General features: G+C 35.3%; 1 protein-coding gene across 4 annotated transcripts in view; it reads right to left on the reverse strand.

The window, feature by feature from the left end:
- sox6 (SRY-box transcription factor 6) overlaps positions 1–14218 on the reverse strand; it is a 156287-nt gene that overhangs the window by 72280 nt on the left and 69789 nt on the right. For all 4 annotated transcript variants that reach the window (XM_041275413.1, XM_041275414.1, XM_041275415.1 and 1 more), the window contains one exon: positions 4966–5052. In XM_041275413.1, the coding sequence (XP_041131347.1) occupies positions 4966–5052 (87 nt within the window). The remainder of the gene's footprint in view (positions 1–4965; positions 5053–14218) is intronic.

Genomic DNA, 14218 nt, shown 5'->3' on the forward strand with positions numbered 1-14218 from the left:
AAAGAAGGAAATAATAATAATAATAATAATAAATAATAATAATAATAATAATAATAATATTTGGTATGTTTAATTGTATATACAGTATCATGTTAGCTCCTAAAATTTTGTTTATATATTTTATGTAAGTCTTCTACCCTTATAATCTAGCTACTAATGCAGCTGGCATGATACAAACTGCTTTAAGCTTCCAAATAAAACATCACTACCAAGCCTAAACATGGCCTCATCAACATGTCGTAAGACAGCAGGCAATCATATGAATCCTTTAAGATAACCAGTGACTAGACTAGTTTAAAAGCAAGCTAGGTCAGTACCATTATAAAGACTGAATTAAAAAAAAAAGAAAGAGTTTTAAAATGTTTTTTAAAAAAGGGCAAAAGAAAAGAAAAAGCATTAAGCTAATGCTAATAAAGACTTGGAAAGATCACTCACAATTTCCCAAACAACCACTGTAATGCATTTTGAAGCAATTACATGCAATTAGTTTCATTTGCATATGTTAATGCTGTTGCGAGTTTGCATATTCAACTCTGTAAATGCTTATTCTGTAGAGCTTTAAAAAGAAGCTGGGAGGCATTTTTGCAAATACTGCCATTCCAGCTGCCAAGCATTTCTATTCATGCTTTATTTTTTCAAGACTCTTTTTACCTTTTCTGAATTGCTAGATGATACACAGTACAGCGTCAGAAGTTTAAAAATATAACCTTTACACGTCACCTAATATTAATAGCAACTAACACTAATATAAAATCACACTGACATGCAGCAACAAAACTTTTAGTAGAACGTGCAGTAACGTGAAGTCAATGCAGTTTCCTTGAAAGACGACAAACACTGTTTTGCAACATACAGAGATCTATGTCCGCACTGGCAGATTCACACCCTTGTCTGACATCAGCAAGGAGCAGATTGAAAAAAGACCTCCCCCTTTTCCCTGTTACCCTTTGCAGCGATTAAGACAGCCTCACTGTATGTGTATCGGCTAGTCAGTGTACTCGGAATAGATCGTCAATCTTGAAATGTCATTAAAATAATTCTGAGCAATGTCAAAAACAAAATATATAAACAATGCAGGCTCAAATTGGTTTTGTGGTACAACCAACCAACTAAAAAAAAAAAAAAAAAAAAAAAAAAATAGAGAGAGCATTTACATCATACTTTTACCAATTTCCCAATTAAAATTATTATTATTTTTTTTTTTTTTTTTTTAAATTAAATAATCATGTTTTCAACTGAGCCCAGCTGCCTTTACAATTGCTGCCTTGTCAATATAGTATAATGTCTACACTCTGTCCTGGCTTAAAATGAAGCCAAGGTACCACTAACATCAAATCAATCTTGACAGAATCCCTGCCAGGGTTTGACACTAAAGCAGTTGCAGTTATCAGACTGCTACAGGACATTCAAGGCACACTTTAACACTGTCATGTACAACATGTTAAATAATGGATTGTTCTTCTCCAAGAAGGAATGATTTTGTAATGTACGGGGGCTGATAAAATCTTTATTAATCCTACACTGTACACAGTTTGTGTGTTTCAATTTAGGAACCACACATTTTTAATTCAGGAAATACCAACCATTTTTAGGTTTAGGAACACTGAAATATGACTGCTGAATTAAAAAAAGCCCTTTCAGAGAAAAAGTAAAAGGAACTCAATGACCTTAAAGGCCAATGAATGACTGTGTTCAATAGAAACCGTATTGCAACATTGGAGCGCCTATTTTCCAAAAGCTGCTTTTACATTACATTAAAATGTACAGATCACATTATGTAAAACATTTTTCTGACTGACACACCTTTTGTATACAGATTATATACAATCTGATGAACATTCTGGAAATGATATTTTATGATCATACATTTGTCATCCATTTCAACTACAGTACTACTGATAATACAATGAGTATGGTTATTAATGATTTCGCGGGATTATGTAGAAATGTAGAAAGTGCCACAACAAACCTGGCAGTATAACAATATTTTGAACGTTATTAAAAATGTTTCATTATTTGAGAGCCAGTAATTAATAATTAAGCAAGACTCAAGTCTGTAGCCTTGTCTTGTGTCTGCTCCCTGCTCATGTTTTTTACTGTGGCTTGGAGTAACTTCAGACTGAGTCGATGTGGTTTTGTATACGAGACCTCACCTCCTGATTCATCGTTTCTCTGTGACTGACAGTCCGATTCAGGTATCAAAACCTCTGTATCTGGTATCCGAGTACTACCTGCCAAGTCGCACTAATACGACACTTCAAAACAAGCGTGATTTACATTTCTGTGTTAACCTTTTCTGTTAAACATATAGTACTGGCAAAGAAATCTATCTTCCACAATACAATTAATTTTCACACCTCCAAGTTGTATTTTCTTCAATTATCTATCTAGTTTCTGTTACTCTGAAAATATCAGCAGGGCTTTACTCTTATATAGAAAAGGTTCTGAATGTGTGCTTCAGATGTTGTGACTTATAATTGGGTTATGCTTGAGTTAAATTGTACTACAGCCAAGAACAATTCACATTTCTGTATATTCAGTCAAATACCACGTAATGACCAGGCATTGTAAATCAGAAATAATTGCAAATTCAACATCCAGCCACTAATTACTCATTGAGAAAAAATGTTTTATACTATGAACTGAAAGGATTTCAAAGAAAGGAAAAAAAATCATGACTAAAAATGTATTCTAGCTGACACAATGGCTGCATTACCGTTCCCTAAAATGGCAACAGCCATGACCCAATGTTCACCTCCACATTTAAAGCTAAATTACAGTTAGATAATGAGAATTTAAAACAGAATTGCAAATTGTAGCGAAATGTCAAAAAATGCTTAGACACACAAAAACCCCGTAAGAATGTTGAAGACAGCAAAGGAAAGACAGTACAACTAAGTGTGCAAGTAATGTCGAGTTACTGCTATTAGTGGACAGGAAAAAACACCCACGTATTTTGGAAAGTAACTGAAAACAATAATTTCACACAGTATATAAAAAACTGAACCCCCCCCCCCCCCCCCCCCCCCCCCCCCCCAAAAAAAAAAAAACGATTTGCATAAAATTTGAAAAAGCACCGAAAAAAATAACAGAAGTCCTAATTATATGTCACCAATTCAAAGAGACACTACAATATAAAAAGACAGGAGTTTTCTTTGAAAAGGATCTGAATTTCATGTTTCATTTAATTATCTTTGAACTTCAAAGGCAATCTTTTGTACTGATATAATAGTACTACAAAATAAAAAAATAATGCAATGCCCTGGACTTGAGATATTGTTGCTTGCTAGTAGGTACAGTTGCTGGTTTTATTTTTTTAAATTTAGATAACACCATTTATCTTATAGGTTTCTCCATTCATTTCATCCTCCAGACGTGTTTGGCCTTTGTATTGATTTTAACCTCACAATTAATGCGGATTATGATTTATCATAACACTTTTAGCTCTTAATCATACAGTGTTTTCTGCTGGGTGCTTTCGTTTGTTTTTGTTTTTTTAATTAAGAAGACCTTGTGTCTCCAACCCTGATCTGCTTTTTAATTGCTAGCATTTACAGCAGGCAGACTTCAAAAGAAGAGAAAGATGTGTTTGTAAAGGAGAACAGGAAGGAAAGCTTTGAAATGTCTAGTCCTATGAAATGGTATGCTAATTAAAACCCTTCGACTGCCACTGTGATATGATAACTATTTATATTTGTAACTTCTAATGCAGAGTCGGTTTCCTTGGAAATCAACAACACAGCCAATGTACTTTTTTCTTTATCGTTTGTACCTGTATTGTTATCGACACCACCCCCGTACAACTGTACTTTATTAAATGAAGAAGCCTTTAGTGATCTTGCTTTAAAAAGAAACCTTGTTTAAAATATGGCCACCAAACAGGATAACAGCTGTGATGTACACCAGCATTTGTTTTGCCATGTAAACTGGACTAGATGAAACCTGTGTTTGTTACCATATTATTTGTTGAGTTTACTAAGCACACGTCTACTGAATTCACAGAATGTTAAGCTATATTTTTCTGAGAAATCTACCACTAATAAAAATCATGTTTAATAAAGAAAAAAAAGCAGATTTCTTAAATTAATGAAGCACAAGTAAATACAAGGTGCAAAAATAATAACAGATCGATACTATGGTTAAAGAAAATGTATATAGATTTAAGGAAATTGCATCCCTCTAGAATTGTAAAGCTCATTTCTTTGTACTATACAATGAATGGCAGAGACTCTGGTGTCAATATGTATGCTGTATCATACAAGAAAACCCTGAGAGGCCAATGAAGTTAAACATTAGCACTTTTTAAGCTGAGTGACAATTGCATATTTAATTGCTTAACAATTGCAGAGATATTTGTTTATTTGGAAAGCAATCTTCCCTGCAGATCCTGGAAATAAAATAACAGTTATTTAACCACACAATAGCATAACCGCTTCATACATTAAGATCATATGAAAATGCAATAACTGTTCAGCTGGATCTTTGCCCAGGGATGCTGTTCCCTGAATAACACTGCAAGTTTAGGAATAAAACTGCACCTCTCCAGGGTGTGAGGGAGCTCTCAGGTTATCTTGGATTGGTACAACGCCTTCCCACTGAAAATAAACAGCTCTCAGTAACAGCCTGTGCTTTGGACAGGCCTGTGAAACAGACAAACTTCGCAGAAACCACCTTCTCTTACAGTAAACACAGAGATTTATACTAAATCTAGATCCATTGCTTTGGCTTTTTACTTGAAAAGCATCACTCTGAAATTCTTAAAAGACAGAGAGTGACTATACTGTATATTAACCCCCCCCCCAAAAAAAAATGCAATAAATTATATAATTGCTGCTACAGATCTGACAAAAATGTAGCAGAATGTGGGAGAACTGTTTTAGTCACGCTAATTCAACCCCTAAACATTGCAGGAGAATAAAAGGTCTTCATTTTACATGGTTTCATAACACATCTAGAAATACCTACCTTTGATTTCACCAAGAAGTTCACTTGCGTTAAGTCTTTCCATTTTCTCTTTCCAGTCTTTAGAAAGGAGTTTATCCATGCAAGATTCTAGAAGGAAAAGAAACAATTTTGTTTAAAATGGGCAAACAACTACACTCATGAACCACCACCATGTTTAGCCCCCTACATTCCACAGGCTTCTCAAAGTAAATCTGGATGCATTCTGTTCATATCACAGTAATTATACCCAAATTCATTTTTACTGCAAAACATGGTTTGAATCGCAAGCACAGTGATTGATTTATGAGGTTTATTTCTTCTTTTGGAACGAGGCATGGTGCACTAGACTATTCTGTGGAGTACACATGTAAACAATTCACCATATGAGAGCCCTATCTTGTTGTACTAAATTACTAGCTGCAGGATATCATTCAAAGCTTAAGTAAAGTAGCAATCATTAGTCAAATGAGAATGCCATAATTACAAGTGTTTATCTAACTGTACTTGGCTGTATACACTCAATAGCATTAATCACGTTGGTCTGCAGAATCTATTATGCTTAGAAATGTAAACCTGCAAAGTCTAAAAAGACTTTTGCTACAAATCATGAACCCAATTGAATAGGACAACTTTCATTCTTTGAAATGAAACCCCCTCCACTCAGAACCTAAACAACCATTGCTGGCAAAACAAAATCACATGTACAGGTAACTGGGTTGAAAAGGATCAACTAAAATTTAGATTGAGTGTATATTCACTATTATATACTCCAGCCTTGGGACATTTCCCACACTGGAGGTTTAAAAAGAAAACTAGATGCCAAAAGTTTAAAATCTACTAAAGTTATTAATAACAGCAGTGCCTGGGGTCCATTTATACCAAATTACATTAGACAAGTACTTGTAAATGGCACATTTAGAATTGATTGAATCATTGTTTATCCTATTTATGGAGCCCAACACTCAATAGAAAGGCATTGCCCTGTTTATAGTAATTGTAAGCGACATAAAACCTTCAATCGTCACAACGTGAGCCAAAAACTCAGCCCGTTAAAACAAGATATATGTCACAGGGTGCCATTTTTTTCATTTGTATTATCTGAGCAGACTTAGATTAGCAGATAGTTTCAGTTGTAGCTGAAGGACACTGGCAGACCATTCAATCCTTTAAAGAAATAGATAATTTCAAAGAACTAAAGTGTGCCTGCTCTGCTTCTCCACCCTCGCATCTGTGTTTTTTGTTTTTCTTATTCAAAAGGAGCAGCAGACTATCTGCCCCGATAACCTCATAGAGGTCAATCAGAAGTGGCTGAGCTGAGATAAACTGGACTACAAAGGGGCATAAGAACTGACTGCAAGGCAAGAGATGAAATAGTTTTCTGTATGAGCAGGGAGCATTGATGAAAACAATTACCATTTGTCCATGGGATAATTAATCAGTCAAGGAATGGCTGGAATCCGGAGTTCTGTAGTGAGGTCGGTGATAAAGAACATGTTGCTAACCATCGCATGTCAGGTCCTCAAGTGCTTTGCTCTAAATGGGGGGTCAGGCTGTTCCCATCAAAAATAGCTTTTTTTTTGCACTCTCACGGGTTCTCTGCACAACAGTATGACTCTGGCCAGGGCTGAACAAATATGTGATGACCTTCGCCAGAACTGACGCAGAGGAACTAACCCTGGCATTAAAGGAAGTTATTATTTTAAAATGTCTATGCTGTGAAAACAACGTTGCCATTTATTGACACCATTCCGTACATAAACAACCAAAATCTAAAATCGATCAATCTAAATGCCTCATCTTACACATAATATTGAAAACCTGTTTTAAAAAGCGGTGGAATTTGTAGTTCTTTTAAAAGCACTTATGATTGGATGCCAAGAAACTGTGGATGGTTTACAGTACTATTCCACAATTCCAGTGGAATTAGCCTGAAAATATTCAATCTTAATACATATGGCATCAAGCAATAAGAGAAAACAAGGTACCACAGTGGCTAAATTATTAAAGGTACACAAGTCTGAAAAAAAAAACACTGTCTGCCATCTCCCCAGTGTTACCACTGTCTCCAACACAATTGATTCATGTTGCTTCACCAAAACCACAATAAGAAAAACACATGGCTACCTTAGAAAAAGAGATGAAAGAAAAAGTTACAATGCTTACCCCACTGTTCTAGTGAGCCAAGAAGTATAAATACAAATAGGTAGGTGCATAAGTCAAATGTATTTTCTGACTGGATTAAAATCAGATGTCTATTTATTTTATCTGTCTGACACCATATCCATCTACTAGGATCTTGTCCAGCATCATGTTTCATTTTCATCTGCATAATGAAGTTGAAAGTATAACTAATAACAATAGTGCCTGAAGAAAAATGGCACTTTATTTATTTATTTTTTTTTCAAAAGGCAGGCTTCCAGTTCTATGAAACTGCTGGTATGCTGTTAAGAGGAAATTAAAACAGCCCCTCCTGATCAGCTTTCAATTCATTTTTATGCACACAATGTGTGTGTTATAGTGCTATTCTGAATATTCTCAGATTATATTTACAGCCTTAGGATGTGGTTTTCCTGAAATGACAGCTAAACACTTACTAGCATAAAAGAAACAAACAACAAGATTTACTGTAAGCACTTAAAAAAAAAAAAAAGCTACAGCTGCACCTAATTCAAACCGAAATCAAGAAGCTGAATATTTACATTGGTCTGATAAATAAATCTGTCAGCTCTTAAGTATGGGGGGGTGGTGAAGGGGGTGGTGGACACACACAACACTAATGCCCTGACAAATGTTTTATACAAATCAAAGAGGGTGGGATACAAAGTGTAGCAACACAAGTGCTGAGTGGGTCAATGTTTTCAAGTGTGTTCTAACAAGTGCCATCAAAAGAACTGGAAGCTGACATCTCATGTGAGATTTCACCTCCCCAGGTTGCACTATTCTATGAGATGAGGAGTTTGCCAATATTTAATCAATCCTGGAATCCTGGCTGTGAGGTAAAGGAAAAAAAAAAACTTAAATCTAGCACACACCTCAACCCATCACAGGGCAGTCCCAACTTGAGGGTCAACAGACCGGAATGCTGCTCAGTTCATAAACTACTCCACAGGTCTGCTAGTCCTTCTTGTTGGTTTTGTATGGAAGCGTCATTGCCTAGCAGCTTTAGTTGCCGTTGTCATAATATTGGCTAGAAATTAAAACGTGGATATGAACAAAACAGATACAAAGCTTTCAGCTGGCCACCCCTAAGGGAAAACAATATCTTCTCATGACCTTCCTGAAAGAGCTGTCCTCCCAGACAGGTTTGCTCCCTTTAAATGGACAAATATTTCCAAATTTACACCAGCACACTGTTAAAAGAAAAGCAACAGGGGAAGGATTAAATCATGGAATTGCTCTCTGGTCAAAGAATGACTTTCCCATACAGTGGGGCACTGATATAAACATCAACACAGATGCTTCATGAGAGCTGGGCTTCTCAAGCACTTGATCATTAAGGAATGCACCAACTGTTTCAGATAATCCCGTGCCAGCTTCAATTCTGCTCCCACTCCCCTGTGGGAGTGGCCAATCTCTGTCCCTAATTTTTTTTTAAAACTCCTACAAACCCTTTTTTTTTTTTTTTTTTTTTTTTAAATAGAGGAAAAATGTATTGTGTGCCAACCAATGCAAAGAAAGCATTGCCTTCCCAAGCAAAATAATGCCTTCAAATAATTAACCCTCTAAGACCCTTTGCAACCTAAAAAATCACAAAAATAAAATCGGGCATGATCATTTTCATCAATTACAATGAAGACTTGATCTAATTAATCTGAAATGGCACCAGAATTTATTTATTTATTAGTTAGAATGAAAGTAAAACACTGTCCATAAACATGTAGCATTTTACTTTAACCTTTCTAAGCATTCTAGGCAACATTTGAATTTTCAATAAATTAATTAAACAAAACTATACATTTTATTTCAAAGTTTTCACCCAGAAATGTGTTTCCTGTCAGTTGAAGTACTGACTCTAACTATCACTGTATGGCAGTACGAACTCTGACAGCTCAGAGATATATCCATTAGTTGCTGTCATAATAACTATTCATGTTTTAGGAGAAATTAAAATACAACTTTTGGTATAGTGCCCTCACCATCTGAAAGGGTTAACATAATTTAAAGTTCACAAAAAAAGAATGTCAAGCTCTCAGATGCAAATTAAGAAACCACGTCAAACTAGGATGAGAATGGAATGAAAACAATAGCTCATATCTCTTTTTTATTTACATTTTCCCAAGGTCTTAGTGGCATACCAAGCAGCCCCTTCTAGGACACTGTGGAGCATGGGCACTGTGAACTCAAGGCTCAGCTGGGAATCTAGCAACTTCTGGAACCCATGTGACAGACTTTCCTTGACACCGGTACACAAAGGAAACTGGACTTGGCAAACTATCACTTCAGCAGCAACAGCTGTATTCACTGTTCAGAAATAAAAAGGAAATGTTCAAAAATTATTCTTTTTTTAAAAGCTCGAAATTAGCCTTGCAAATTAGTGACCCTTACAAGAATGGTATCTAGTAGTCTCTATACTTTAAGTATAGTTTTTAAAATAACATGACAGACTTTAATACAGATTTTGTACAATGTGCCATTGCAACATTGATATACAATGGTCAAATGCCTAAATGTATAGACTGTACACGTAAATACATTTTGAACACAAAGACAGCCTTTGAAGTAATACAAATCACAGTATAAACTTCAGACATTACCTACTCCAAATAAAGTTCTTACAGGAACAAATTTCAGTACTGACCATCCCCTATGCCAAAATAAAAATAAAAAGTTCACTTGCACACCACATTTTTATACTCTGAACATGTCTCCCATTGGTGTATAAATGCAGATTTCACCACCTGGCTTCACCTAGTGCCAAAACCAAATGTTCGACACCAATTGTAATAAAGCTATACTTCCATGTTCAATATTGTCTCTCGATAACTGTGCCAGCTCTCACGTTCAAGCAAGGCCTAGGCAAGCGTCATTGCTGGAATTTGTTTGTGTTGATATGTTTTTCTTAAATCGTCAATGCAGCAAATAAATGCATGCATTTTCCAAAGATTCCCCCTGCCCACAGATTAAATGTACTACTGGTTACAACATTAAAATAACCCTAGAACTAAAGTGTTTATCCATCAGCTAGCTAATAACCTGGGCACAAGAAAAAGTACAGTTTAAAGCAGCATGCAGCACCAAGACAACAGAGGGGGCTTTGGAATGGCAGATTTTTTTTTTTTGTAATACTTCTTTAAAATTAAGCAGGTGTAAGCCATAACATCCTAATAAAATCACATCAAAATTAAATGAGGATGAATTTTTCATGCCTGAAGAAAGATACGACTTAACACTGTATCATGACTACTTCTGCATTTAACTGGCAGACAAAATTGGCACACAATTGGCCAGAAACAGATTACAATATACATGTCATGCATTACCTTGTTCCAAGCGGAAATTTTTGCAACAACTGCTCCTCAAAAGTGATTTTAAATCCATTGCGGTAACTCTTGGCTGAACAAAAAAAAACATAATCTTGAACTCTTGCTCTGTTCTGGTAACAAATGGTATTTGTAGTTTACTGACCCACCCATTTAAAGTGACTAAAACTCAACACAATAAGATTGGTAAACACTAAAGCAGCCCTTTTAGTAACAAGTCCTAACATGAAGACAAAAGACTGGCCAGTTGCCACCACCAACACAAACAGCACTGTGTAATTGTGCAAGGTGTGTGCTGAAGATATCTGATCTGCTATGGTAGACTTATAAAATGGTGGGGTACCATGTCACTATTATAACTGTGAACAGTTCCAATAAATATTAAGTCTTGAAATAGTGCATTATGATATCATTTACATTTTTTTTCATGAGTCTAGCTATACTTTACTGAGCTGCTGTAACATCAAAACTGTCTGAACCAACATGAAAGCATCATGCCATTAATAAACAGTGCATCATTACTGAAATGAACAGAAAAGCAGCCCACTTTCCTTCAAATAGCACCATGACCTAAACCTGCCAAAATACATGTCAGTATTGTATACACTTATTATGTAGGAACAGAATGTAACATTTGTACAATTGTGGCTTTATCTTGTACATTTTTAATATCACTACCAGTGGTTGGCAGAAAATCTTTTTCTTTTCTTACAGTGCGCTTCAAATAAAATAAATGTGATAGGACTTTATATGTAAATTAAAGAGTAAAATGTCCATGGCCACACAATTGTTTTTTTGACCCAAACAATATATCATGCAGGGTCATTTTCCTTTGACAAGGTTTCCTTGCAACAGCCTTAAACTTTTGCTTTTTTCTCAAGCGGTTACCAAACCGTCCTTGTGCTGCAATTGAAAGCAGTCACTTTAAGCTCCACCCACTGGCAGACCGCCAACACATCTGCCAGGAACACTGAAGACTTTCGTGTGCTATTGTAATCCCCCTACAACAGGAAGAAGACTCTTACACCGGTCAAAACGTTTCTGCTGCAACCATTAATTATCTGAAGAGATTTAGGATCCCAAGAAGGACCATGTAAGAAAACAGCCATTGCTCCAATATGGACAAGTTTATGATGTAATTTACTGTGTGTGTCATAGCTGTACTTTCATGACTTCTTGGTATCCTGAGCTCAAAATCAAAAGTATATGTGAAATAATATATATCATTGATATATGTGTTCCATGTACAGAGGTTAAAGCCTACAGAATAGAACTGGTTGCATCTGAAATCTGTAAAACCATATACGGTACTGTAGTACTCAACTTACTTTTTGTAAGTTTTTTGTCAAAAGGAAAAACAATCTGTACGTATTGCTATTATGTTACACAACTGTTTTGTAACCTGGATAAAAAACAGATTTATCAAAGATTAAGGAAATAACTATACTTTTAATGGTCCAATATAGCTTTAAAAGCATAGATAAAGTAAATCCCTTTAAAATTGTTCAAAAGGACGAAACTCCACTTGGTGTTACATGGTGATTGTGGGCTCTTAAAGATTGCAGTTTTTAAAGAGAAAAGGATGAATTGTTACTCACTGTAATTTCAAATTTGAGTGTTTGAAAAAAAATGTCTCTTACATTGTCCACTTTAGCTGTCATCAATTGGACCAGTAGATAGATATCTGTAACTCAATGGTTACCATCATTAAGTCTCGACCAACTGAACTAGACTTTGCCCATAAGAGTCAAACATAGCTTCTTCTGAAGTGATATATATATATATATATATATATATATATATATATATATAATATATATATATATATATATATATATAGAGAGAGAGAGAGAGAGAGAGAGAGAGAGAGAGAGAGAGAGAGAGAGAGAGAGAGAGAGAGAGAGAGAGCAGAAAGAAACTTAACACTATTATAACACATTTATTTTCGAAAAAAATAAGGTATATAAATGATGGACATCGACTAAATGTTTATGGTTTCGTTTAATTCACTCGTTCATTCATCCTTGACCATGACACGCTTGAGTGACTATGACTGAAGCATATGCACTTAATCACGTAATTAGTGAGACAGTTGATTGGACACTGGATATGTAGTCATTTCAGCTGCTGAATTGCAAGCTTGAATAAAAGCAATAAAGAAAATCACAGAAAAAACCAATATGCCACGACTCTCAAGACAGCAGCTCCTTCGTGCAATCGTGCAAGCATGTTGGAGGCTGGACTAGAGCAGCGTACTGTGGGTCACCGTCTTTGATTCTCACAGCCAGCAATTTCAAACCTGGCAAGATGGTATAACCAGACTCTCTGCCAATGACAGGCCATGAACTGGTAGACCAAGAGTCACAACACCTGACCAAGATCGACAGATAATTTTGCAGCATCTTCATGATGTCAATTGTTAATCAGCACAATAAAAAGTCACTGCACCTGCTCTAAAACAGAGTTTGTCATTTTTCGATCACATCTAGTGAATTTTATCCAATTATATATTAAACAAACAATCAGTGCCCACTATGATATATGATCCAGGACAATTGTCATGTGAGAGAGTGATATTCTAATCAACCTGCTTACGAGTCAGGCCTCTATAAATGACTTGCTGGACAAATTCAGATCATGCTCTTACCCATCGAATCATTAAATCAAACAAGAATTCTCAAGAGAGCCAGTTAATGGTCAAATCAATAGCTAACTGACACTTAACATATAAATGTTTTTTATTACAAACTGTTACTGTGTACAACCATTCACAGTGATCTAACTGAAGGAATAAAATCCAGCCTATTATCGGAATATTTTAAAATATAATATATATCTATATATATATATAGTATATATATATATATATATATATATATATATATATATATATACACACACACACACACACACACACACAAAAAGCACAGCAATCGTATGCCTAATTTTATTTTAAAAAATAACAATACAAATAATATTGTTCGGCAAAAAATTACTTTGCAACAATAGCTTAAGATGTTATTATCTTTAGGAATCCAAGTTTCCACTCCACAATGAGTTCATATACTGTATCTTTATTCATTTATGAGCAAACGTATTGTCAAATGATCAAACATTATAACAAACTGAGCAGAAGATGCAGTGTAAGTTTAGCCAACCATCAATGTGTTGTCTCATGAATATTTTAATCACAGAATAATAACACAAAATAGAAAAAGAAACGGAACACAAAATGTGTTTGTCATTCCAGCAGTGGTTACAGAAACAACAGATATTCAATATGCCAAGTGTTCCTCAAGCCTTCATAATCATAGCCGTATTGAAGTAAGGACAAAAAGGAGTCTAATTGCATTGGAGCAATCTAAATGTAATAGGTTATACACCCAGGCAATACTGCACGATACAACAAAAACAACATTCTCTGTGTACAACAGGACGTCAGCTCTCATTTTCAGGCAATTACCTTCTTTCTTGTCAACAGTTTTAATAACCTCCATCATTTCTAAAAGACTTTTGCTTCAGTTAAATAATTTTCAGCTCTTTAATATGCAAATGCGCTTGTTCATATGCATGGGTGAAGTGGTGCAGCTACTTGAAATGTGTCAGTACATTGTAGAACACCTGCACCTCTGGATAGCTTGATTTAATTGACACCTAATACTATTCATTATTCCACTTAGTGAGCAGTTCCTGTTAGTCACCTGTAGGTTCTCCTATAGGAGAGAGTTCAGAAAGTCAACAGGAGCTCTAAACATTGGCTATAAATAGAACGGTTATGTTTAATATTCACCATG

Source organism: Polyodon spathula, chromosome 17 (assembly GCF_017654505.1).
Source record: "Polyodon spathula isolate WHYD16114869_AA chromosome 17, ASM1765450v1, whole genome shotgun sequence".
Lineage (NCBI taxonomy): Eukaryota > Metazoa > Chordata > Actinopteri > Acipenseriformes > Polyodontidae > Polyodon > Polyodon spathula.